At 43.4% G+C, this 26,889-nt stretch overlaps 1 protein-coding gene across 2 annotated transcripts in view; it reads left to right on the top strand.

Moving 5' to 3' along the window:
- Positions 1 to 26,889, top strand: part of LOC115128449 (atrial natriuretic peptide receptor 1-like) — a 119,536-nt gene that overhangs the window by 51,604 nt on the left and 41,043 nt on the right. For both annotated transcript variants that reach the window (XM_029658300.2, XM_065017759.1), the window contains one exon: positions 7,988 to 8,123. In XM_029658300.2, the coding sequence (XP_029514160.1) occupies positions 7,988 to 8,123 (136 nt within the window). The remainder of the gene's footprint in view (positions 1 to 7,987; positions 8,124 to 26,889) is intronic.

The following is a 26,889-nucleotide window of genomic DNA, read 5'->3' as shown; positions in this document are numbered from 1 at the left end:
TTAGGTCATCAGATGCTCCAAAAAGTATGTCTCTGGAAAAACAAATCGATGCTAGCAAGCTATGTGTTTTCCTTGTTGGACCTGTGTTTACAATGTATCCAATTTCAGTTTGTGTGGTTGTTGGTTTAGCTTTCTGTAACTTTGTATCAAGTACGGTCTGCATGTGCAGGCGCGTATTGCGTCATGATTGCAAGGTGTCACGATATCTTTTCAACTGTGCCGTTACCCTGTTTTCTAAGTGGATTATTGGGCTTGCTGGAGTGTATATTTTCCACACAAACCTTGCTTTCGATGGTTGAAGTTATGCCACAGAGGTTTTTATACTGCAAACAGGGATCTATCCATCAAATAGAGCCTGTAAAGTTACATATCTCCTCTTGGGAAGATTACGGGTCTTTTAGGTCTGCGGCATCATATTGTTTATGGAAAACAACAAACCATTGCTTTATAGCCACAGCTGGGCTAAGCTAATTCGAGTGACAGGGCTGTGTGTCACACTCCAGTGTCTCTAGTCTCAGCCCAATCAATGGCACCTCAGTTAGGAAGCTAGAAAGCCAGTCACTAATTAGTGCAGCAGCAGTCCAGGGAAGGTAGAAAGTAATGCTTCTCCTCCCATTTGGCACTTGGGAAAACTTGCTGATATACTGATTGTCATAGCAACACGGACCCTAATGTAGAAATGGCAGCCATTATTGCACAGTGTACTTGGGAAGCCCCACTTATTACACTATGAGACAGGGGCTATAGTTCAGGCAAAACATCTATGTGGATTTGTCAGCTCGTGAAAACAGTTCCATGCATCTTTAGATCACATTGCATTTATGAGGTAGACAAGTTTCACCTAAATACACAAATTAAAATGCCTCAATGAAAATTTGGTCGATTACACAAATTGTGAGACATTCATAGTGTGAAACCATGTCAAGGTATATAAATGCTTGGCCGCCCAAGTGGTGCGGCTGTCTTCCGGGTTAAGCAGGCAGGTGTTAAAACCTCTACAGGATCAGTGGGTCCCCTGCCGGGACAGTTGAGCTAACGTAGGCTAATGCGATTAGCATGAGGTTGTAAGTAACATAATTTCCCAGGACATAGATGTATCTGATATTGGCAGAATGTTTAAATTCTTGTTCATCTAACTGCACTGTCCAATGTACAGTAGCTATTACAGTGAAAGTATACCATGATATTGTTTGAGGAGAGTGCATAGTTATGAACTTGAAAAGTTATTAATAAACCAATTAGGCACATTTGGGCTGTCTTACATCCAATGGTTCATTGGATCAGTCCAAAACTTTGCACGTACACTGCTGCCATCTAGTGGCCAAAATCAAAATTGCACCTGGGCTGGAATAATACATTATGTCCTTTCTCTTGCATTTCAAAGATGATGGTACAAAACAAATACAAAAAAACGAATGGTTTTTGCTTTGTATTTTCTTTTACCAGATCTAATGTGTTATATTCTCCTACATTCATTTCACATTTCCACAACCTTCAACGTGTTTATTTTCAAATGGTATCAAGAATCCTCCTCTGTTCCTCTGGTGATGTAGAGGTGAATCCAGGCCCTGCAGTGCCAAGCTCCACTCCTATTCCCCAGGCGCTCTCTCTTGATGACTTCTGTAACCGTAATAGCCTTGGTTTCATGCATGTTAACATTAGAAGCCTCCTCCCTAAGTTTGTTTTATTCACTGCTTTAGCACACTCTGCCAACCCGGATGTCCTAGCCGTGTCTGAATCCTGGCTTAAGAAGTCCACCAAAAACCCTGAAGTTTCCATCCCTAGCTATAACATTTTCCGACAAGATAGACCTGCCGAAGCAGGCGGTATTGCAATCTACTGCAGAGATAGCCTACAGAGTTCTGTCTTAATTTCCAGGTCTGTACCCAAACAATTCAAACTTCTACTTTTAAAAATCCAGTCTTACCTCTCTTATCCTACCTCATTTTCACATGCTGTATATAGATTTTTCTACTGTATTATTGATTGTATGTTTGTTGTATGTGTCGAACTGCTTTGCTTTATCTTGGCCAGGTCGCAGTTGCAAATGAGAACTTGTTCTCAACTAGCCTACCTGGTTAAATAAAGGTGAAATAAAAAATAATAATAACATGCATATCCTTGCCCTAGGTCCAGAGCTACAGGCAGTTAGATTTGGGTATGTCATTTTAGGTGAAAATTGGGGGAAAAAAGGGGCGGGATCCTTAAGAGGTTTTGAGGAGTGTGGTTTGGAGGGTCTTGTTTCGGAGGATGCATGACTTGACCTTTGCCTCTCCCGAGCCTGTTGGGGAGTTGCAGTGATGAGACAAGATTGTAATTGGATATCACAAAATTGGGGAGAAAAAGGGGGTTATAAAAATGTTATGGAAAAAAAGGTATTTCAATGTTATTTTGTTTGAATTGTATGTGGTAGAGTGACTGTGTGGCTAACGGGGAGTGTGGGTGTATGGAGCTACCTGGCTAATATTCAGGGGTGTCCTCTGTAAGAGAGCTTGAATTGGTACTGAACGTCCCTGGGTGGCGCCAGCTAAAGTGCTGAACGAGAGGTGTGGGTGGCTCTACCTTTGTTAGAGCCAGTGAGAGATGGTCTGTGGGGACGGTTGTTCGCTCAGGGACAAGCTCATGTACTTGTCCGTCTGTCTGTCTGTCTGCCTGTTAAAGGTCCAATGGAGCCGTTTTTATCTCAATGTCAAATCCTTTCTGTGTAACAATGAAGTACCTTGCTGTGATTGTTTTCAATTCAAATGGACAAAAAGAAGCAAAAATAGCTTCTTTGCAAAGAGCAATTTCTCAAGCAAGAATGTTGCTAGAATTGTCTGGGAGTGGTCTGAGTGGGGAGGTGAAAACTAGCTGTTATTGGCATAGAGGTTTGGAACTCTCTGTCTTATTGGTCTATTAACCAATTTACCGTGATGTCACCAGACAGGCCAAAACTCCATTCCACCAAAACATTCAGTCTTTTCAAACAGCTCTTACAATAAAAGGGCATTATCATAATTTTCACAATTTCACAGTATAATTCCAACCTCATAGTGTGGAAGTATATATAAAACACAGGGAAATCACAATGGGCCTGAAATCGCTCCGCCATTTCCTGATTGCTAAAATTAGAATAGTTTGCCTAATTTCAGTGTATGTGACAAAACAAGCAATGTGTAGACAATCATTGTACCATCTAAACCGCTGTGAAATAACCAAAAATATTGTATTTTCAGCTGTTTGACGCTGGTGTACAAAATCGAAAGTAAAATACGCAAAAACGAAACGTAATAACGGGAAGCATAAAAATAGTGCACATGGACCAGATCTATCGTGTCTTACACTTGCTTTCAACCAGAATGACAAATATAAAACTCACATTTCTATGTGAATTTGGTTGAGTCGTCCAAAAAGTTTCATATTGCAGCTTTAAGCCAAATTTAGGGTAGAAAAGACAAGTTTCGTCCTGGTGGATCGCAGATACTCTTCTGTGCCACTCCACTGTGACCAACTTGCCCTTAATTTTGTCTGCTTTGCCGTCACTTTGGTCTGCGACCCACCAGGACAACACTTGCCTTTTCTAACATAAATTGGGCTTTTGTCTGTCTGTCTGTCTGTCTGTCTGTCTGTCTGTCTGTCTGTCTGTCCGTCTGTCAGTCTCTCTTTTGCCAATGAACAATGTCTGCTACTCTGATATCTCTCTGTTCAGCTCTTTCCATATCCCAAGCTTTATTTTTCTCTCTTCCGTGTGTCTGTACTGGGCTTGAATGAGCACCCGGCCACTGTTTTTGACAACCTAAGCCTTTAAACCTTTAAATGCACATATCGGAAGTAATTTTTCTCACCCCTACAACTACCGCTGCATGCTTTGGAGATAGTTTTATCATTAAACTCCTTCACATCTTCATCCCTTGGTACCTGTGGGCAACAATGAGAGCATCTGTCAAAATACCTACCGCAACATGAGTCACAAAAATCCCATCACTACTGTACTTATTAAAAACACACCACGTGTTCAAAATAAAAGGCCAATTTAAACATAAACAGACAGAGAAGAGAACGGACTAAATAAGCATCATGTTTGCTTATGTTTGATTAATGTGTGAATGAATCATTGGTTGGATGGGTGGGTGGGTGGGTATATAGTTTGTGGACAATGTTTTAGTTAACATTGTTGCCTGAGAGGAAGGAAACCGCTCAGGGATTTCACCATGAGGCCAATAGTGCCTTTAAAACAGTTAGAGTTTAATGGCTGTGATAGGAGAACACTGAGGCACTAAAGTACAACTGCAAAACATGTGGCAAAGAAATGAACTTTGTCATGGATACAAAGCGGTATGTTTAGGGCAAATCCAACTCAACACATAACTGAGTACCACTCTTCATATTTTCAAGCATGATGGTGGCTGCATCATGTTATGGGTATGCTTGTCATTGGCAGGGACTAGGGAGTTTTTTACAATAAAAATTTACTTATTTTGCCTGCTAAGCACATATATAGGACAACATGGCTCAGTCTGCTTTTCAACAGACACTGGGAGACAAATGCACCTTTCATCAGGACAATAACCCAAATAAACACTGGAGTTGCTTACCAAGACAACATTGAATGTTCCTGAGAGGCCTCGTTACAGTTTTGACTTAAATCGGCTTGAAAATCTATGGTAAGACTTGAAAATGGCTTTCTAGCAATGATCAATAATTTTTTTTTACCCCCAATTACGATCTTGTTTCATCACTGCAACTCCCCAATGGGCTTAGGAGAGGCAAAGGTCGAGTCATGCATCCTCTGAAACATGACCTACCACACTCCTTAACACCCACCTGTCGGAGGAAACACTGTTCAACTGACAACCGAAGTCAGCCTGCAGGCACCTGGCCCACCATAAGGAGTCGATAGAAGAACAATGAGCCAAGTAAATTGCCCCAGCCAAACCCTCCCCTAACCCAGACGACGTTGGGCCAATTGTGCACCGCCCTATGGGACTCCCAGTCACAGCCAGGATCGAACCCAGAGCTGTAGTGACACCTCAAGCACTGCGATGCAGTGCCTTAGACCACTGCGCCACTCGGAAAGCCTGGTCAATGAATGATTTGACAGAGCTTAAAGAATAATGGGCAAATATTGTGCAATCCGGGTGTGCAAAGCTCTTAGAGACTTACTCAAAACAACTCACAGCTGTAATCGCTGCCAAATGAGATTTCTGTATTTAATTTTATTTTAATTTGCAAACATTTCTAAAATATGTTTTCACTTTGTCATTATGGGATATTGTGTGTAGATGGGTGAGAAAAAATATACATTTAATGCATTTTGAATTCAGGCTGTAACGCAACAAAATTTGTAATAAGACTTGAATGAATCCACCTGGCCACTACAAATACACTTGCCAAAAGAAATAGATTTAGTTTAACATGTAATACAAAAAGCATTCACACCAGTTGGGGGTTTGACGTCAAAATAATGATGCATAAGCAGAAAAGGACTAACTGTAAAATATGGTGGTGGATCTTTGATGTTATGGGGCTATTTTGCTTCTACTGGTCCTGGGGCTCTTGTTAAGGTCAACAGCATCATGAACTTTACCCAGTACCAGGACATTTTAGCCAAAAACCTATTTGCCTCTCCCATGAGGCTGAAACTTGTAGACAAGTGGATCTTCCAGATATTAACCCCACGCACACATCAAAATCCACAAAGAAATTGTTAAATGACCACAAAATCAACATATTGCAAGGGCCATCTCAGTCTCCGGACTTGATCCCCATTGGAAACCTGTGGTTTGAACTGAAGAAGGTAGTCCATAAGTGCAGATGAAGGATATCAAGAATCTGGAAAGATTCTGTATGGAGGAATGGTTCTCCATTCTCATAAAACCTTTTAGGAAAACGTTCAGTGCCGTTTTGTGAGGTATTGAAAGGTATAAAGGTATAAATTTGACCCCTATCTTTTTAGGAAAAAAAATATTGCTTGTTGAACAAAATCTCTTTCTCTGAGAAATGAAAAATGATATTGTTTTCCCTTTTTTTTTTTTTTGCATGAATGATGATTCACTGAAAGATTGGAAGGTACTCAGAGGATATTCCAGTGGACCATTTGAAGCATCTTCAAGGTTAATTTGCAGGGCTTCTCCAGATGTCCCATGTCCACAGTGGGAGGTTAGACAGTTCTAACCACAGGGGAATATAATCTGTTTCTTCATGTCTGAGTGATGTGGATACATGGCCAGTTTGGCCACACGTGTAAATCTCAACTCCTAGTCTGGTCTCTAAACACAAACAAATAAAGGACTTATGAGCCTGTGCTAAGCATTCTATAACAGTTATAACCCAAACACACTGTAACACAGTTACATTCAGGTTCAGGAAATCCCTATGTCAGCTTGACCTCTACGAACACAGACTCACATGCAGGCGTGTGTTTGACTCACACACACTCACACACACAAACATGTAGATACACTGTATATACAAAAGTATGTGGACACCCCTTCAAATTGGCAGTCCGACGGACAATTCTGGGTTTGGTGAATGCCAGGAGAACGCTACCTGCCCCAATGCATAGTGCCAACTGTAAAGTTTGGTGGATGAGGAATAATGGTCTGGGGCTGTTTATCAGGGCCCTTTAGTTCCAGTGAAGGGAAATCTTATTGCTACAGCATACAATGACATTCTAGACAATTATGTGCTTCCAACTTTGTGGCAACAGTTTGGGGAAGGCCTTTCTTGTTTCAGAATGACAATACCCCCATGCACAAAGCGAGAAATGGTTTGTCGAGATCGGTGTGGAAGAACTTGACTGGCCTGCACAGAGCCCTGACTTCAACCCCATCGTACACCTTTGGGATGAATTGCAGACTGCGAGCCAGGCCTAATCACCCAACATCCATGCCCGACCTCACTAATTGCTCTTGTGGCTGAATGGAAGCAAGTCCCTGCAACATCTTGCCTTCCCAGAAGAGTGGAGGCTGTTATAGCAGCGAATGGGGGACCAACTCCATATTAATGCCCATGATTTTAGAATGAGATATTTGACGAGGTGTCCACATACTTCTGGTCATATAGTGTATATGTGGGAGATATATTATGTATAACCTACCTAAAAGGAAGATATCGCTATGTGCACAGGTAAAATCAGGGAAATTACTGATGGGCGTTGAAACAGGTTGGTATAATGGTGAAATAGAAGAGGAAAGATTATGTAACTATTGTGGGGCGGCAGGTAGCCTAGTGGTTAGAGCGTTGAACTTGTAACCGAACGGTTACAATATTGAATCCCCGAGCTGACAAGGTAAAAATCTGTCGTTCTTCCCCTGAACAAGGCAGTCAACCCACTGTTCCTAGGCTGTCATTGAAAATAAGAATTTGTTCTTAACTGACTTGCCTAGTTAAATAAAGGTTAAAAAAACAACAACATTGTGACCTCAAATAAATAGAGACTGAAATGAGTTTTATTCCCTTTTCTACCACGATATATGCTTGTCCTTATTCTAAAAAATCCACCAGATTTACCCTGGTATTATGTGGCTGAGCGATGAGGAGAAACGGCAATGTTTTTTTGTCCATTGTGTATTTCCATTTGTGGAATTTTTTGATAAAGCCTGGAATAAAAGAAAAATGGTGACTTATAATTCAATTATAAGAAATCTTTAGCTCCTATATGGCAAATGGCACTTATATATTGTGTAGGCCTGTCTCACACTTGAATCTTCTCTTTGTGCCAGAGTTCGTTCAAATGTCTTCCATTTCATTTGTATGTATTTATTTATCTGTATACACTACCAGTCAAAAGTTTTAGAACACTAATCATTCAAGGGTTTTTACATTAGTTTTAATATTTTCTACATTGTAGAATAATAGTGAAGACATCGAAACTATGAAATAACACACATGGAATCGTGTAGTCACCAAAAAAAGTGTCAAAATACATCTTATATTTGAGATTCTTCAAATAGCCACCCTTTGCCTTGATGACAACTTTGCGCACTCTTGGCATTCTCTCAACTAGATGAACCTGATAGCAGGAGGCTTCTATGACGGCGTGATGCTTTACTCTCAGGCCCTGAATGAGACCATGACAGAGGCAGGGGGCCGGCCGCGAGGGGACACCGTCACCAAGAGGATGTGGAATCGCACGTACCATGGTGAGTCATTGCAGATACACACACACACACACACGTGTGCGCACAAACACACACACACACAGAGGATGTGGAACCAAACGTAACATGGTGAGTCAATGCAGATATACACATGCACAATGCCCGTACCAATACAATATTCCAACCTTGTTTTGAGTAATGCCATATCGTCCATTTGAAGTGACTTTTGCTGAATTTAAGGCCTGTTCATTGGACAGAAAAGGTCACCTATCATCAGTACACTGTTAGAAAAAAAGGTGCTATCTAGAACCTAAAAGAGCTCTACCTATGGATTTTATGGTGACCGTATTACTACCATACCGGCAGTCACGAGTCATGACTGCAGTCAAATTCCACATGACCATTTAATCACGGTAATTAGGCTTCTTCAAGTTCAGATGTTGCTGATGGTCATTAGTAGCCTACGAAAATTGCTAACTGCCTGGTACTCCGCATTCTATTCACTCTGACATCAATGCAAATGTATTCAAAATTGAATCAAACACTTTGTGAGAGCCCATAAGCTCATGAAACATTTCGATAGGCAATTGCGTGAGAAAACAGAGTTTTGATGACCTCTACTAAAAAGAGGAGGATCCCATCAGCTTTCTATAGACTAGGCCTACTATATTTATTTCTCAACTTTCCTAATATTAAGCACATTGCTTCCCTTTACAACAGGAGTATTGCCTACCTGGCTGGCATGAAAATTAACCACGTGAAAAGCGTCCTCCATTCGCTATTTAAGTGCATAGATGACAGTGTAACGGCGTTCGTCTGTCGAAGGAGAGGACCGAAATGCAGCGTGGTGGTTACTCATGTTCTTTAATGGAAAAAATAGCGATACATGAAATAACTATTATAAATACAAAACAACAAACGGAACGTGAAACCTAATACAGCCTATCTGGTGAACACTACACAGAGACAGGAACAATCACCCACAAAATACACAGTGAAACCCCGGCTACCTAAATATGGTTCCCAATCAGAGACAACGAGAATCACCTGACTCTGATTGAGAACCGCCTCAGGCAGCCAAACCTAAGCTACACCCCTACTCAGCCGCAATCCCAATTCCTATAAAACCCCAATACGAAACACAAAAAATAAACCCATGTCACACCCTGGCCTGACCAAATATATAACGAAAACACAAAATACTATGACCAAGGCGTGACAGACAGGTATTTTTTTCCCCTGCTTCTGTTTTGAGACAGGTGCATGATAAGGGTCCATTCTAAATCAAAACAAATTTCACACATATATTATTTAGTGTATGTAAAGAAAAGATTAAATCAAGAATAGTCTGATGGGTGACAATATTAGCCTAATAATATATTATCAGTTGTGAATGATGCACAGCTTGTGTGCAGTAAGGCAAGAAACAGAGCATGCCTTTTTTTTTTACTTTTTCAAATCATAGTTGCACACCTCATGTATCCTAGCCCATAGGCATATATATTTGATAAGGTTTGTTTCACAACTAAAGTGTAAAAATGCACCTTTATAATTAAAGTATTACATGCATAATCGAATTTGCTGTCACTTTTGAGAATAGTATTTTCCCGGTAATTGATTGCATTTTGGAACATGCGCTCTTATAGCCTACTGCCGTGTGCACATTGCTGAGCTTATAATGTGAAATAGTTTCTAAACATTTTAAGCTTAATGTTCTGATCTGTTGCATCAGCCTCATAGATTTTGAAAGTTTAAGCTAGTGGTTGTATTAATTTGGGATCTATGGCATCCCACAACTGTCCCAGACAATGTTTGGAATATTTATTTCTCGCACAGAATAGGTCAACCTTTGTACTATGGGGATAGTAGATTGACATAGGCTAGTGCTTTTGCTATTTGTTAGACCTACTCATCTTGTTGGTGACGAAATGTAAATGTGGACAGTTCTTCCAACATCTTCAATATGCACCTCGGCAGTTGCATCCCCAATGTGTCTATCTTCACTTGTGGCCTGTGAGACAAACGTGACGGGCATTGGATAATAAGAATTGAGATACAGTGCATTTGGGAAAGTATTCAGACCCCTTAACTTTGTCCACTCTTTGTTACTGTGAGGACAGACGCTGGGAGACGAGAAGCAAGTACAGGGAGTGATGATTAAATGGAAAAACGGACATATAACAAAACAAGAACAGCGTCTGGACGGGGGGAACAAAACTACATGAATGCCCACACAGTGATCAAAATGAGGAAAAGACAGATATAGAGGAGGCAATCAACAAAGTGAAGGAGTCCAGGTGAGTCCAATTAAGCGCTGATGCGCGTAACGAAGGTGACAGGTGTGCGTAATGATGGGCCGCCTGGCGCCCTCGAGCGCCAGACAGGAGCGGCAGCAGGCGTGACAATACCCCCCTCTCTAGGGCGCCTCCCGGCATCCCACCTGGGCGAGCTTGACGGGCCGTCCGAGGCATGGGAGCTGGAAGAGACGGCTGAGGCATGGAACTCCAACAAGCCAGCAGAGGAGTGGAAGCCCGACGAGCCGGCTGAGGCGTGGGAGCCTAATGAGCCGGCTGAGGCATGGAAGCCTGACAGGCCGGCTGAGGCGTGGAAGCCTGACAGTCCGGCTCAGGCGTGGAAGCCTGACAGGCCGGCTGAGGCGTGGGAGCCCGACAAGCCGGCTGAGGCATGACGTAGGATAGGAGCCTGATGAGCTGGCTGAGGCGTGGGAGCCCGACAAGCCGGCTGAGGCATAACATGTGATGGGAGCCTGATGAGCCAACCGAGGCAAGAAAACCTCTCGAGCCAGCTAAGGCATGGAAACCTGACGAGCCAGTTGAGGCCTCCTCGGTTACTTCAGCAGCGGCACGTGGACCCGACGTCACCAACCCCAATGAAAAACAAAACACTCCCTGGTGCTTCCATTATAGGTATCTGCATTCTGTGAGGACAGACGCTGGGAGACGAGAAGCAAGTACAGGGAGTGAAGATTTAATGGATAATCGGACATACAGTGGGGCAAAAAAAGTATTTAGTCAGCCACCAATTGTGCAAGTTCTCCCTCTAAAAAAGATGAGAGAGGACTGTAATTTTCATCATAGGTACACTTCAACTATGACAGACAAAATTAGAAAAAAAATCCAGAAAACCATATTGTAGGATTTTTCATGAATTTATTTGCAAATTATGGTGGAAAATAAGTATTTGGTCAATAACAAAAGTTTATCTCAATACTTTGTTATATACCCTTTGTTGGCAATGACAGAGGTCAAACGTTTTCTGTAAGTCTTCACAAGGTTTTCACACACTGTTGCTGGTATTTTGGCCCATTCCTCCATGCAGATCTCCTCTAGAGCAGTGATGTTTTGGGGCTGTTGTTGGGCAACACGGACTTTCAACTCCCTCCAAAGATTTTCTATGGGATTGAGATCTGGAGACTGGCTAGGCCACTCCAGGACCTTGAAATGCTTCTTACGAAGCCACTCCTTCGTTGCCCGGGCGGTGTGTTTGGGATCATTGTCATGCTGAAAGACCCAGCCACGTTTCATCTTCAATGCATGATGTTTCCACCCCCATGCTTCACAGTAGGTATGGTGTTCTTTGGATGCAACTCAGCATTCTTTGTCCTCCAAACACGACGAGTTGGGTTTTTACCAAAAAGTTCTAATTTGGTTTCATCTGACCATATGACATTCTCCCAATCTTCTTCTGGATCATCCAAATGCTCTCTAGCATACTTCAGACGGCCTGGACATGTACTGGCTTAAGCAGGAAGACACGTCTGGCACTGCAGGATTTGAGTCCCTGGCAGCATAGTGTGTTACTGATGGTAGGCTTTGTTACTTTGGTCCCAGCTCTCTGCAGGTCATTCACTAGTTCCCCCTGTGTGGTTCTGGGATTTTTGCTCACCGTTCTTGTGATCATTTTGACCCCACGGGGTGAGATCTTGCGTGGAGCCCCAGATCAAGGGAGATTATCAGTGGTCTTGTATGTCTTCCATTTCCTAATAATTGCTCCAACAGTTGATTTCTTCAAACCAAGCTGCTTACCTATTGCAGATTCAGTCTTCCCAGCCTGGTGCAGGTCTACAATTTTGTTTCTGGTGTCCTTTGACAGCTCTTTGGTCTTGGCCATAGTGGAGTTTGGAGTGTGACTGTTTGAGGTTGTGGACAGGTGTCTTTTATACCGATAACAAGTTCAAACAGGTGCCATTAATACAGGTAACGAGTGGAGGACAGAGGAGCCTCTTAAAGAAGAAGTTACAGGTCTGTGAGAGCCAGAAATCTTGCTTGTTTATACCTTTGATGAAAATTACAGGCCTCTCTCATCTTTTTAAGTGGGAGAACTTGCACAATTGGTGGCTGACTAAATACTTTTTTGCCCCACTGTATACCAAAACAAGATTAATGCAGACACAGGGACAGGGGGAACAAAACAACTTTAATACAAACACAGGGATCAAACTGAGGAACAGACAGATATAGAGGGGGCAATCAACAAAGTGAAGGAGTCCAAGTGAATTCATTGAAGCGCTGATGCACGTAATGATGGTGACAGGTGTATGTAATGATGGGCCACTTGGCGCCCTCAAGCACAAGAGAGGGAGAGCGGGAGCAGGCATGACAGTTATGTTACAGCCTTATTCTAATATGGATTAAATTGTTTTTTTCCCTCATCAATCTACACACACTACCCCATAATAATGAAGCAAAAAACGGTTTTTAGAAATATTTGCAAAAAACTCAAATGAAATCACATTGACATAAGTATTCTGACCATTTACTCAGTATTTTGTTGAAGTACCTTTTGCAGCAATTACAGCCTTGAGTCTTCTTGGGTTAGACGCTACAAGCTTGGCACACCTGTATTTGGGGAGTTTCTACCATTCTTCTCTGCAGATTCTCTCAAGCTATGTCAGGTTAGATGGGGAGCGTCGCTGCACAGCTATTTTCAGGTCTTTCCAGAGATGTTCCATCAGGTTCAAGTCCGTGCTCTGGCTGGGCCACTCAAGGACATTCAGAGACTTGTCCTGAAGCCACTCCTGCGTTGTCTTGGCTGTGTGCTTAGGGTTATTGTTCTATTGGAAGGTGAACCAATAGATTTCCATCAACCCTGACTAGTCTCCCAGTTCCTGCTGCTGAAGAACATCCCCAAAGCATGATGCTTCACCGTAGGAAAGGTATTGATGAGCGGTGCCTGGTTTCCTCCAGACGTGACCCTTGGCATTCAGGCCAAATAGTTACATCTTGCCTCCCGAGTGGCACAGTGGTCTAAGGCACTGCATCGCAGTTGCTAGCTGTGCCACTAGAGATCCTAGTTCAAGTCCAGGCTCTGTCGCAGGCCGCGACCGGGAGACCCATGGGGCAGCGTACTGTTGTCCAGGTTAGGGGAGGGTTTGGCCGGCAGGGATGTCCTTGTCCCATGGCGCTCTAGCGACTCCTGGTGGGCCGGGCACATGCGCGCTCACACAGTCGCCAGGTGTACGGTGTTTCCTCCAACACATTGGTGTGGCCGGCTTCCAGGTTAATTGGGCATTGTGTCAAGAAGCAGTGCGGCTTGGTTGGTTCGTGTTTCGGAGGACGCATGGCTCTCGACCTTTGCCTCTCCTGAGTCCGTACAGGAGTTGCAGCGATGAGATGACTGCAACTACCAATTGGGGAGTTAAAGGGGTAAAACATTTGTTTAAATAGCAACCAAAAAAAAGAATGATGGAGAATGATGGAGGTCATTGTGTTCTTGGGGACCTTCAATGCTGGAGAAATGTTTTTGGTACACTTCAGAGTGTCTGGCATGGTTTTCGCTCTGACATGCACTGTCAACTGTTGGATCTTATATAGACAGGTGTACCTTTCCAAATCATACCCAATCAATTGAAATTACCACAGGTTGACTCCAATGAAGTTGTAGAAATGTCTCAAGGACGTTTCGCAAAATTGCGAGTCTCATATCAAAGGGTCTGAATACTTATGTAAATAAGGTATTTCTGTTGTTTTTTTTCAAAAACCTGTTTTCGTTTTGTCATTATGGGGTATTGTGTGTAGATTGATGAAAGAAAAAAATATTTAATACATTTTAGAATAAGGCTGTAATGTAACAAAATGTGGAAAAAGTGAAGGGGTCTGAAAACTTTCAGAATGAGCTGTAATTGAGTAAATTCTAAATAGAGTAATCCTGTTACCTAGGCATTCTCCGTGTGAATACAATGTAATGACGCATTTCAAAGTGCTTAAATATGCATAAAATATGCAAAAATAAATTAAAGTGCAGTAATTGGAGACCTGCAGTCACCACACACTGTCAGTGCTTTTAAACGTTGAAATGTTAGTCTACTACTCACAATGCGCTACCTGCTCTGCACAAAAGACCACCCATTGCCATTCCATGTCTCCATAACAACAAACTAACCCACAAACCGACTACCCACCCGTCCCTTCCTTCTAAAACTGATTACACTGACCACTGTAGAGAACTCACAAGCACCTCTTGCTGTCTCCAATAAGCACTCACCAGCTAATCAAAGGGTCAAAAGGCATTGACATGATACAGCGAAGAAACTTAAGCAGTTAATGAACGTTCAATATCAAAGATGGCAGCGCAAGCACACACATGATGTATAATCACATGTATTTGTGAAGATTTTAAATCAGTGAAACAAAAATATTTAACTAATGTGTGTGCTGGCCACTAAACGTCCACTTATAGAAAAAGTTATCAGCCTTTTGGAAGCACTAACAAAATGTTTTTTTTCTGGGGGGGGGTCCCCCTACATAGGGGCAAAACACAGTCCCTCCAGGATTCTGCAATTCTTTGAATGCAATAATGATTTTCAAAATCAACCATTTTCTGCATATTATGCGAGGCATTGCAAATGGGACCAATCAATGCACTATTTCCACGTAAAACAGTCAAAGCATCGCAATATTATCGCATAAAACGGACCCATCACCACAGTACAAAAAAAGGGCTCTCAATTTCAACCAATTACCCACCTTACACACAGTTGAAGTCGGAAGTTTACATACACCTTAGCCAAATACATTTAAACTCAGTTTTTCACAATTCCTGACAATTAATGCTAGTATAAATTCCCTGTCCTAGGTCAGTTAGGATCACCACTTTATTTTAAGAATGTGAAATGTCAGAATAATAGTAGAGAGAATTATTTATTTCAGCTTATATTTATTTCAGCACATTCCCAGTGGGTCAGAAGTTTACATACACTCAATTTGTATTTGGTAGTTAAATTGTTTAACTTGGGTCGAACATTTCGGGTAGCCTCCCACAAGCTTCCCACAATAAGTTGGGTGAATTTTGGCCCATTCCTCCTGACAGAAATGGTGTAACTGAGTCAGGTTTGTACGCCTCCTTGCTCGCACATGCTTTTTCAGTTCTGCCCACACATTTTCTATTGGATTGGGGTCAGGGTTTTGGGATGGCCACACCAATACCTTGACTTTGTTGTCCTTAAGCCATTTTGCCACAACTTTGGAAGTATGCTTGAGGTCATTGTCCATTTGGAAGACCCCTTTGCGACCAAGCTTTAACTTCCTGACTGATGTCTTGAGATGTTGCTTCAATATATCCACATAATTTTCCATCCTCATGATGCCATCTATTTTGTGAAGTGCACCAGCCCCCCCAGCAGCAAAGCACCACCACAACATGATGCTGCCACCCCCGTGCTTCACGGGTTGGGATGGTGTTCTTCGGCTTGCAAGCCTCCCCCTTTTCCCTCCAAACATAATGGTGGTCATTATGGCCAAACAGTTCTATTTTTGTTTCATCAGACCCGAGGACATTTCTCCAAAAAGTATGATCTTTGTCCCCATGTGCAGTTGTAAATCGTAGTCTGGCTTTTTTATGGCGGTTTTGGAGCGGTGGCTTCTTCCTTGCTGAGCAGCCTTTCAGGTTATGTCGATATAGGGCTCGTTTTACTGTGGATATAGATACTTTTCTACCTTTCCTCCAGCATCTTCACACGGTCCTTTGCTGTTGTTCTGGGATTGAAAGCAAGTTTGCGAGGCAGGATTGTGCTCCGAGGCAGGATTGTGTCGAGGCACAGATCTGGGGAATGGTACCAAAAAATGTTTGAAGCATTGAAGGTCACCAAGAACACAGTGGCCTCCATCATTCTTAACCACCAAGACTCTTCCTAGAGCTGGCTGGCCAGCCAATCGGAGCAATCAGGGGAGAAGGGCCTTGGTCAGGGAGGTGACAAAGAACCTGAAGGTCACTCTGATAACGCTTCAGACGTCCTCTGTGGAGATGGAGAGCATTCCACCAATCAGGCCTTTATGGTAGAGTGGCCAGACAGAAGCCACTCCTCAGGAAAAGGCACATGACAGCCCCCTTGGAGTTTGCCAAAAGGTACCTAAAGACTCTCAGACCATGAGAAACAAGATTCTCTGGTCTGATGAAACCAAGATTGATCTCTTTGGCCTGAATGTCAAGCTATCACGTCTGGAGGAAACCTGGCATCATCCCTACGGTGAAGCATGGTGGTGGCGGCATCATGCTGTTGGGATGTTTCAGCGGAGTACCTCAGACTGGGGCTAAGGTTCACCTTCCAACATGACAGCGACCCTAAGCACACAATCAAGACAATGCAGGAGTGGCTTTGGGACAAGTCTCTGAATGTCCTTGAGTGGCCCAGCCAGAGCCCGGACTTGAACCCGGTAGGACATCTCTGGAGAGACCTGAAAATAGCTGTCCAGCGACACTCCTCATCCAACCTGACAGAGCTTGCGAGTATCTGCAGAGCAGAATGGGAGAAACTCCCCAAATACAGGTGTGCCCAGCTTGCAGCGTCATACCCAAGAAGACTTGAGGCTGTAATCGCTGCCAAAGGTGCAACGTACTGAGTAAAGCGTCTGAATACTTATGTAAATGTGATATTTCAGTTGTTTATTTTGTTATGCATTTGCAAAAATTTCTAAAACCTGTTTTTGCTTTGTCATCATGGGCTATTATGTGTAGATTGATGAGGGGAAAAGTAAGGCTGCAACGTAACAAAATGTGGAAAAAGTCAAGGGGGTTGAAAACGTTCCTGAATGCACTCTATACATAACATTATGTTTTTTGGGGGGTCTGGGGGACCCTAGCGGCCGGGGTTCCTGTGTGACCACTTATGTCGCTTATGCCCAGGGCCGGCCCTGCAAATCACCTCACAGGTAAACCATAACTTGATTGCGTAGAACGAGAAAATACAATAATAAGATTACAAATTACCCTCAAGGGTCTCTTGACCCCAACGGAATGAGTCACTCGTCATGCCAAAGTCCATCTTTCTCACTTGAGGCCTATCCGAGCTCTCACCTCTGCTTTTATTCTTGATGTCATCATATGCAAACTTCCCTAACGAGTTAGCTCACTGGGCACCGTTTGCGTCGCTTCACCAGCGGGCCTTCTCTTCATCATGAAGATAAGCTCACAGCGGCTGATGGCGACATTCAGCGACAGCCTGTTACAGCACCCATGATTCATATCTGTGTTTGATAGGATTGGATTGTAAGATGTCGTATGGTGCATTGTCAAATTGATGGTTCACCTTGAAGGACTTATATTGGGTACATTGTGTTTGGTGGCTGACAGGGAATAGCATCATGTAGGGAGAGAGAGAGAGAGGAAGAGATAAATAGAGGGAAGAAAGGAGACAGAAGGATAGAAAATGGATGAGTGAGAGCGACAGAGAGAGAGATGGAGACGGACACTGAGTAGTACAGCAAATCTTGACTAAGGGTCTAACAGGTGTCTAACTGTCGGAGCTATTGGCTGCTCCAGCCTGAGGGGAGAGCACCAACTTCAGCTCTATTCTATTTTTCTTCCATTGTATTGACCAGCAGTCTGTCTGCCCCTGACTGACTCACTGAGGAGAACAGCACAGTCCCTCAGGTATTTCGTGTCTGCTCCGGCCAAGGCACACAAGAGCCAGTGACCTAGCGCAGTCACCCCCCACGCACGTGTGTAACAGAGAAAGAGAGAGAGTGTGTGTTTGTATGTTTAGTATTTAGTATTTTATTAGGATCCCCATTAGCTGCTACTCTTCCTGGGGTCCTGAGTGTGTGTGTATGAGACTACGTAGTGGGAGGAAAGCCGCTCTCTCTCTTCCTGTTCTACAGGTTATTTTAAGCCATCTCTGCTGGGTTGCCTTCATGTGTCGGCTGATAGGAGTATTGTCGTTCCATTGTCGTTCCATTGTCATTCCCAGCCGGTACAGATACTGTGTCTATCGGCATTTTGTTTGGTGGTAATGGGGCTGCCTTGGCAAACAGTGGTCATATCTTCCTGTGTGGTGTCTCGTATACAACAGGAGTTCTCTGATCCTGTTGCAGAATACACAGGGTTCCTCCCTCCCTATATTAACTGATACCATTCAATTCAAAAATTTAAAAAAAGACAACACAAGTAAAAGTTGTGTCTGGTAAAATGTTAATGCTGAGTGCCATGTCTCTCTCTGTTTAGAGACCTCAGTATCAAGCCCGTCTGTCAGTCTGGACATCATCACATCATCTTGCAAGTCTCTTGCCACAACTTTGGAAGTATGCATGGGGGTCATTGTCCATTTGGAAGACCCATTTGTGACCAAGCGTTAACTTCCTGACTGATGTCTTGAGATGTTGTTTCAGTATATCCACATCATTTTCCTCCCTCATGAAGCCATCTATTTTGTGAAGTGCACCAGTCCCTCCTGCAACAAAGCACCCCCACAACATGATGCTGCCACACCCGTGCTTCACGGTTGGAATGGTGTTCTTCGGCTTGCAAGCCTCCCCCTTTTTCCTCCAAACATAACGATGGTCATTATGGCCAAACAGTTCTATTTTTGTTTCATCAGACCAGTGGACATTTATCCAAAAAGTACCATCTTTGTCTCCATGTGCAGTTGTAAACCGTAGTCTGTTTCTTTATGGCGGTTTTGGAGCAGTGGCTTCTTCCTTGCTGAGTGGCCTTTCAGGTTATGTCGATATAGGACTCATTTTACTGTGGATATAGATACTTTTTCACTTGTTTCCTCCAGCATCTTCACAAGGTCCTTTGCTGTTGTTCTGGGATTGATTTGCACTTTTCGCACCAAAGTACGTTCATCTCTAGGAGACAGAACGTGTCTCCTTCCTGAGCGGTATGACAGCTGCGTGGTCCCATGGTGTTTATACTTGCGTACTGTTGTTTGTACAGATGAACGTGGTGCCTTCGTGTGTTTGGAAATTGCTCCCAAGGATGAACCAGACTTGTGGAGGTCTACAATTTGTTTTCTGAGGTCTTGGCTGATTTCTTTTGATTTTCCCATGATGTCAAGCAAAGAGGCACTGAGTTTGAAGGTTGGCCTTGAAATACATCCACAGGTACACCTCCAATTGACTCAAATTATGTCAATTAGCCTATCAGAAGCTTCTAAAGCCATGGCAACATTTTCTGGAATTTTCCAAGCTGTTTAAAGGCACAGTCAACTTAGTGTATGTAAACTTCTGACGCACTGGAATTGTGATACAGTGAATTTTAAGTGAAATAATCTGTCTGTTAAGAATTGTTGGAAAAATGACTTGTATGATGCACAAAGTAGATGTCCTAACCAACTTGCCAAAACTATAGTTTGTTAACAAGAAATGTGTGGAGTGGTTGAAAAACAAGTTTTAATGACGCCAACCTAAGTGTATGCAAACTTCCGACTTCAACTGTAAACTTATATTAAACACAATAAGTTACGACCTAACTAAGTTGTAATGAAGTAGCTAGCTAGTTATCGAGCTAGCTAGCTATGCTAATGTTAGCTAAACATTAGCTAGCCTCCCTCGCTAGCTAACGGTAGTTAGCCTGCCTTGCTTTATCAAATGATAGGTACCTAGCTACTGTACATGACCAGCAATAACGTTATCTAACGTCGTTAGCTAAGTTATACCAGAGGTCATTATATACCAGTATCTCTGGTTATGCTCACCACCACCAGTCGTTGCACACCAAGCTAGCATTATTGGTGCATGCCCTCCAGTAATGCTAGGCTGTGGAGGCATGGTTAATCCAGTTTTTTTTTTTTAACTAACCCAAGATAGACCACAGCTGTTTCCAATGGGACCACAGTCGTTTCCAATGGGAGCAAATTAATCACAGAACAAACAAGGAGGTGGGCGGAGCCAAGCATGAGCTAGCGAGATCCTATTGGTGCGTTCTAGTATGTATTTGCATATTTCCATTGGGGAATGCCTACTATGAGAAGTGCGCATGTGCAATAACTCAATTCACCCGTGCTCTCTTTCTAAACAACGCAATATTTTAAAACTTTGGCGAAGGGTAAAGTCTACAGAGTTTAGTCCACTCTCTGGTCATAATAGATTCTAGTTTTGGGAACAGAAAAATGAATTGAGATAAAATGTTTAATCGCTGAGAAAATTTGCAAAATGTCGGCCAAAATTAGTCTCCCTCCATCTTCTCCCACTGCCAGCTACTGAGCTTCCTCTCATCACCATATTTGGCTTCAGATCTGCTGCACGCAAGCTTGTTCTTTTTTGTTTGGAACACAGCCCTGCATCCCCACCATCACACAGTTACTGTTGTTTTTTTCGCAAGCCAAAAGCAGTCCCTTACAAATCGCAAACTGGGTCAGGTGGGCATAATTTGAAAGCTTACAGTATCTATTGCCAACATTACTTGCTAAGTTATCAAATACAATCTTTCAGTGTTATGCTTTCTTGTGCGTAGAGAATAGTCATGAGTGCATTTATTTATTTGATTTTATTTCACCTTTATTTAACCAGGTAGGCAAGTTGAGAACAAGTTCTCATTTACAATTGCGACCTGGCCAAGATAAAGCAAAGCAGTTCGACACATACAACAACACAGAGTTACACATGGAGTAAAACAAACATACAGTCAATAATACAGTAGAAAAATAAGTCTATATACAATGTGAGCAAATTAGGTGAGATAAGGGAGGTAAAGGCAAAAAGCCTTTGGTGGCAAAGTAAATACAATATAGCAAGTAAAACACTGGAATGGTAGATTTGCAGTGGAAGAATGTGCAAAGTAGAGATAGAAATAATGGGGTGCAAAGGAGCTAAATAAATAAATACAGTAGGGGGAGAGGTAGTTGTTTGGGCTAAATTATAGATGGGCTATGTACAGGTGCAGTAATCTGTGAGCTGCTCTGACAGCTGGTGCATAAAGCTAGGGAGGGAGATAAGTGTTTCCAGTTTCAGAGATTTTTGTAGTTCGTTCCAGTTATTAGCAGCAGAGAACTGGAAGGAGAGGCGGCCAAAGGAAGAATTGGTTTTGGGGGTTACCAGAGAAATATACCTGCTGGAGCACGTGCTACAGGTGGGTGCTGCTATGGTGAACAGCGAGCTGAGATAAGGGGGGACTTTACCTAGCAGGGTCTTGTAGATGACCTGGAGCCAGTGGGTTTGGCGATGAGTATAAAGCGAGGGCCAGCCAACGAGAGCGTACAGGTCGCAGTGGTGGGTAGTATATGTGGCTTTGGTGACAAAACGGATGGCACTGTGATAGACTGTATCCAATTTATTGAGTAGGGTATTGGAGGCTATTTTGTAAATGACCTGGAGGCCACGGAAGGAGAGTTGTATGGAATTGAAGCTCGTCTGGATTTGAAATGGTCGGTAATCTGTTTGTTGACTTGGCTTTCAAAGACCTTAGAAAGGCAGGGTAGGATAGATATAGGTCTGTAGCAGTTTGGGTCAAGAGTGTCCCCCCCTTTGAAGAGGGGGATGACATCAGCTGCTTTCCAATCTTTGGGTATCTCAGACGACACGAAAGAGAGGTTGAACAGGCTAGTAATAGAGGTTGCAACAATTTCGGCAGATAATTCTAGAAAGAAAGGGTCCAGATTGTCTTGCCCGGCTGATTTGTAGGGGTCCAGATTTTGCAGCTCTTTCAGAACATCAGCTGACTGGATTTGGGAGAAGGATAAATGGGGAAGGCTTGGCCAGGTTGCTGTGTAGGGTGCAGTGCTGTTGACCGGGGTAGGGGTAGCCAGGTGGAAAGCATGGCCAGCCGTAGAAAAATGCTTTTTGAAATTCTCAATTCTAGTGGATTTATCAGTGGTGACAGTGTTTCTTATCCTCAGTGCAGTGAGCAGCTGGGAGGAGGTGTTCTTATTCTCCATGGACTTTACAGTGTCCCAGAACTTTTTGAGTTTGTGTTGCAGGAAGCAAATTTCTGCTTGAAAACGCTAGCCTTGGCTTTTCATACTGCCTATGTATATTGGTTTCTAACTTCCCTGAAAAGTTGCATATCACGGGGGCTGTTCGATGCTAATGCAGAACGCCATAGGATGTTTTTGTGTTGGTTAAGGGCAGTCAGGTTTGGAGAGAACCAAGGGCTATATCTGTTCCTGGTTCAAAATTTCTTGAATGGGGCATGCTTATTTATGATGGTGAGGAAGGCATTTAAAAAAATAACCAGGCATCCTCTACTGACGGGATGAGGTCAATATCCTTCCAGGATACCCCGACCAGGTCGATTAGAAAGGCCTGCTCGCTGAAGTGTTTCAGGGAGCGTTTGATAGTGATGAGTGGAGGTCATTTGACCGCTGACCATTACGGATGCAGGCAATCAGGCAGTGATCGCTGAGATCTTGGTTGAAAACAGAAGAGGTGTATTTAGAGGGCAAGTTCGTTAGGATGATATCTATGAGGGTGCCCGTGTTTACGTCTTTGGGGTGGTACCTGGTAGGTTAATTGATCATTTGTGTGAGATTGAGGGCATCAAGCTTAGATTGTAGGATGGCTGGGGTGTAAAGCATGTTCCAGTCTAGGTCGCCTAGCAGCACGAGCTCTGAAGATAGATGGGGGGCAATCAGTTCACATATGGTGTTCAGAGCACAGCTGGGGGCAGAGGGTGGTCTATAGCAAGCAGCAACGGTGAGAGACTTGTTTTTAGAGAGGTGGATTTTTAAAAGTAGAAGTTCAAATTGTTTGGGTACAGACCTGGATAGTAGGACAGAACTCTGCTGGCTATCTCTGCAGTAGATTGCAACACCGCCCACTTTGGCCGTTCTATCTTGTCTGAAAATGTTGTAGTTAGGGATGAAGATTTCAGAATTTTTGGTTGTCTTCCTAAGCCAGGATTCAGACACGGCTAGAACATCCGGGTTGGCAGTGTGCTAAAGCAGTGAATAAAACAAACTTAGGGAGGAGGCTTCTAATGTTAACATGCATGAAACCAAGGCTATTACGGTTACAGAAGTCATCAAGAGAGAGCGCCTGGGGAATAGGAGTGGAGCTTGGCACTGCAGGGCCTGGATTCACCTCTACATCACCAGAGGAACAGAGGAGGAATAGGATAAGGGTACGGCTAAAAGCTATTAGAATTGGTCGTCTAGTACGTCCGGAACAGAGAGTAAAAGGAGGATTCTGGGAGCGATAAAATTGCTTCAAGGAATAATGTACAGACAAAGGTATGGTAGGATGTGAATACAGTGGAGGTAAACCTAGGTATTGAGTGATGATGAGAAAGATATTGTCTCTAGAAACATAATTGAAACCAGGTGATGGCATCGCATGTGTGGGTGGTGGAATTGAAAGGTTGGATATAAGGTATAATGAGCAGGGCTAGAGGCTCTACAGTGAAATAAGCCAATAAACACTAACCAGAACAGCAATGGACAGGGCATATTTACATTAAGGAGAGGCATGCTTAGTCGAGTGATCATAAGGGTCCAGTTAGTAGTGAGGTTGGTTGGGGTAACGGCGATTCAGACAGCTAGCCGGGCCATCGGTAGCAAGCTAGCATAGGATGGAGGTCTGTTTTTAGCCACCTTGTGCCGGTAGATTAGTGGGGTTCCGTGTGGTAGAGGGGATCAATCCAATTGGTAAAAATAGATATAGTTATAGTGACTCAAGAAGAATTGTCCGATAGATCTATTCAGATAGCAGCTGATAAGACAGCTAACGATTAGTGGGCCTCAGATGGATGTTCAGGTAACGTCGTGATGGATGGGCCAGTTGTACAACTCCCTCGGGAAGATAACGTCGATAGTCCAGTCGTGAAGGCCCGGTGGGGCTCCGCGTCGGCAGTAAAACGGGTCCGGATAGGTGATTGTAGCCCAGGAGTGGCTGATGGAACTCTTCAGCTGGCTAGCTGCGGAATAATTGATGTTTGTTCCGGGATCGACGTAAGCCACTAGTCACACGGATAGCAGCTAGCTAGCTGCGAGATCCAGGTGTAAATGTCCAGAGCTTTGGTTTGAACTCCGGGGATCTGGTCTGAGTCACGTTGTATATAACTGCCGATAGCTTTTCGAGCTAAAGGATAGCGGATGACCATCAACCGTGGTTAGCTGAATACTAACGTTAGCCAGTAAACTGGCTAGCTTCTGGCTAGCTTCTGGTTAGCTTCTGGTTAGCTTTTTTTCTTAAATTTATTGGTGAGGCGGGTTGCAGGATTTAGGTGTTTGTTCCATGGCAATTTTTTTTACAAAAGGGCAAACATAGGCATATTCTGTTCAGAACAACCCAGGGTATGACGCCATGTCTTCTTTTTAACTGTACATCAAACACTGCAATTATAAATGTCGATACTGTAAATTAAATTTGTTTTGTTGTATGGAAATGTGAAGAGCACATTTGAACTCATGGGTGTGTGGTTTGCTTGTATGAATTCAAAGCCTTATTTATTATAATCCTCCGCGTTTCATCTTTCAGAACACATCCTCTCGATTTACTGCATTCCCCTCACTTAACTCAGACAACACCAAAAGTAATTCCTTTGGCTGGAAGGATGGGGGCATCTTCTTGCTGCAGGTGTTGCTCCCACTTACAGTTGAATACCATTCAGCGCTTTAAAGCAGAGACTTTGAGCTCTGACATCAGGTATAGCAGGGGTAGGCAACGCTGTTCATGGAGAGCAGCAGGATTTTCACCTGACCAACTTAGCTAATTGATCAGTGATTGCCTAAATTCAACACTCCTGATCTTCCAGGTCAGTTAAACCAAAAACAATGAATTGCCTGCAGCACTCCAGGATCAGGGTTGCCTAGCCCTGATGTATAGCATGTTCCTGTACACAGACACTGTGTTCCTATTTATGCGCTTGTCAGAGACCAAATCTGCCATTTTGTAAAGGGGAAATGGTTCTACCTGGAACCAAAAGAGTTCTACCTGGAACCAAAAGGATTCTTCAAAGGGTTCTCCTATGGCCCTCAAACTCAACTCTGGACCTCGAAGCCAGTTCCACTGCATTTTTTGATTGTTCCCCTCTAATCAAGGACTGATTTAAAGACCTGGGAAACCAGGTGTGTACAATTAATTATCAGGTGGAACAGAAAAGCAGCAGGCTCCGGACCTCGTAGGCTAAGACTTGAGTACCCCTGTCCTATGGGGACATCTGAAGAACCCTCTTAGGTTCTTATTTTTCTAAGAGGATAGGTTATGTGTGCTCTTGGGACATGTAGTCTTTGTGTGCAGGACAATGACTGACTTCTTCACAAGCTATCCAATCCCACAAAATGCCACTCAACAGTAAACCTCATTGTGGCTTAATCCCTTTTCCTCTCCACAGACAGACACAATCTGTCGGCAATTTAAAAATAAAAAAAAACAGACGCTCAGCCTGCTGCCTAAATGACCTGTCTGCTCTACTCTCTCTCCTCCAATTATAATCATCCCTCCTTGCTTTCACCCCTTCATCTCCATCCTCTCCTCACCGCCACCGCTTGATGCTTGTTATCACACCTAGAGAACAGTCTCCCTTTGACAGGCGCCTTAATTCAAATGTTTAGCCACCACGTCTAGCTAGAATTGAATCCGGCTCTATTTGTGTTGATGCTGTTCTGAAGACGGACCAGCCATCAGAAAGCAGTCATAACGCCTTTAGGCCTGAGAGGGGAAAAAGCGGGAGAGAGGGGAAAACCCTTCTATTGTTGAGTTGCACCCTTTTATTGTCACATACACTGGATAGGTGCAGCGATGTGTTGTTTTACAGGGTCAGCCATAGAAGTACAGCACCATTGGAGCAAATAAGTTGTCGTTTTTATTTTTTTTAACTAGGCAGGTCAGTTAAGAACAAATTCTTATTTACAATGATGGCCTACTCCGGCCAAACCCAGACGACACTGGGCCAATTGTGCGCCGCCCAATCACAGCCGGTTGTGATTCAGCCTGGAATCGAACCAGAGTCTGCAGTGATGCCTCTAGCACTGAGATGCAGTGCCTTAGACCGCTACGCCACTTGGGAGCCCCTAAAGTGCCTTGCTCAAGGGCACATCGACAGATTTCGTTCACCTTGACGGCTCAGGTATTCAAACTGGCGCCACGCTCTAACCACTAGGCAACCTTCCACCCAATAAACTTGTCTCTCAGTCCTGACCAAACCATTCCTCTGAATTTTTACAGTGTTAAGTGGGGATTTGGGAAAGTTTGCATTGGATTTGCGTCATGAGAGATCGTCCGGTCAGCTAATCGCTCCTCTGTGACTAGCATATGTAAAATAGCCAGAGAAGAGATAGAGACGGATGTGGTGTAGAATTGGAGCCCCACTTATCACATTAGTTGATGGGGCCTGAGTGAATTTGAACTTGATGATATAGAATGTGTGACGTTTTTCTGTGTTGTGAATGGTTACTAAGTTTTCAACACCATTTTCTCTGATTTCATTAATACAGTCATATTCACCACCCCTGTAGATAAAGTAAACAATGACCATTATCATTTTCATTCCTTTTAATCAGGCATTTATGCACTTATGCTGAAACCCCTCCACAAGATCATCCTACCAAGTGCTGGTCACCTGAAGACCTTAAGTTACCATAATAGGCACGCAATGAGCACCAAGACGATTTTGTTTTGTTTGTTTTTTGTTACCT

The sequence above is a fragment of the Oncorhynchus nerka genome, linkage group LG4 (genome assembly GCF_034236695.1).
Source record: "Oncorhynchus nerka isolate Pitt River linkage group LG4, Oner_Uvic_2.0, whole genome shotgun sequence".
NCBI lineage: Eukaryota > Metazoa > Chordata > Actinopteri > Salmoniformes > Salmonidae > Oncorhynchus > Oncorhynchus nerka.
Note: the sequence above shows the minus strand (reverse complement) of the source record. Positions and strands in the feature narration are given on the sequence as shown.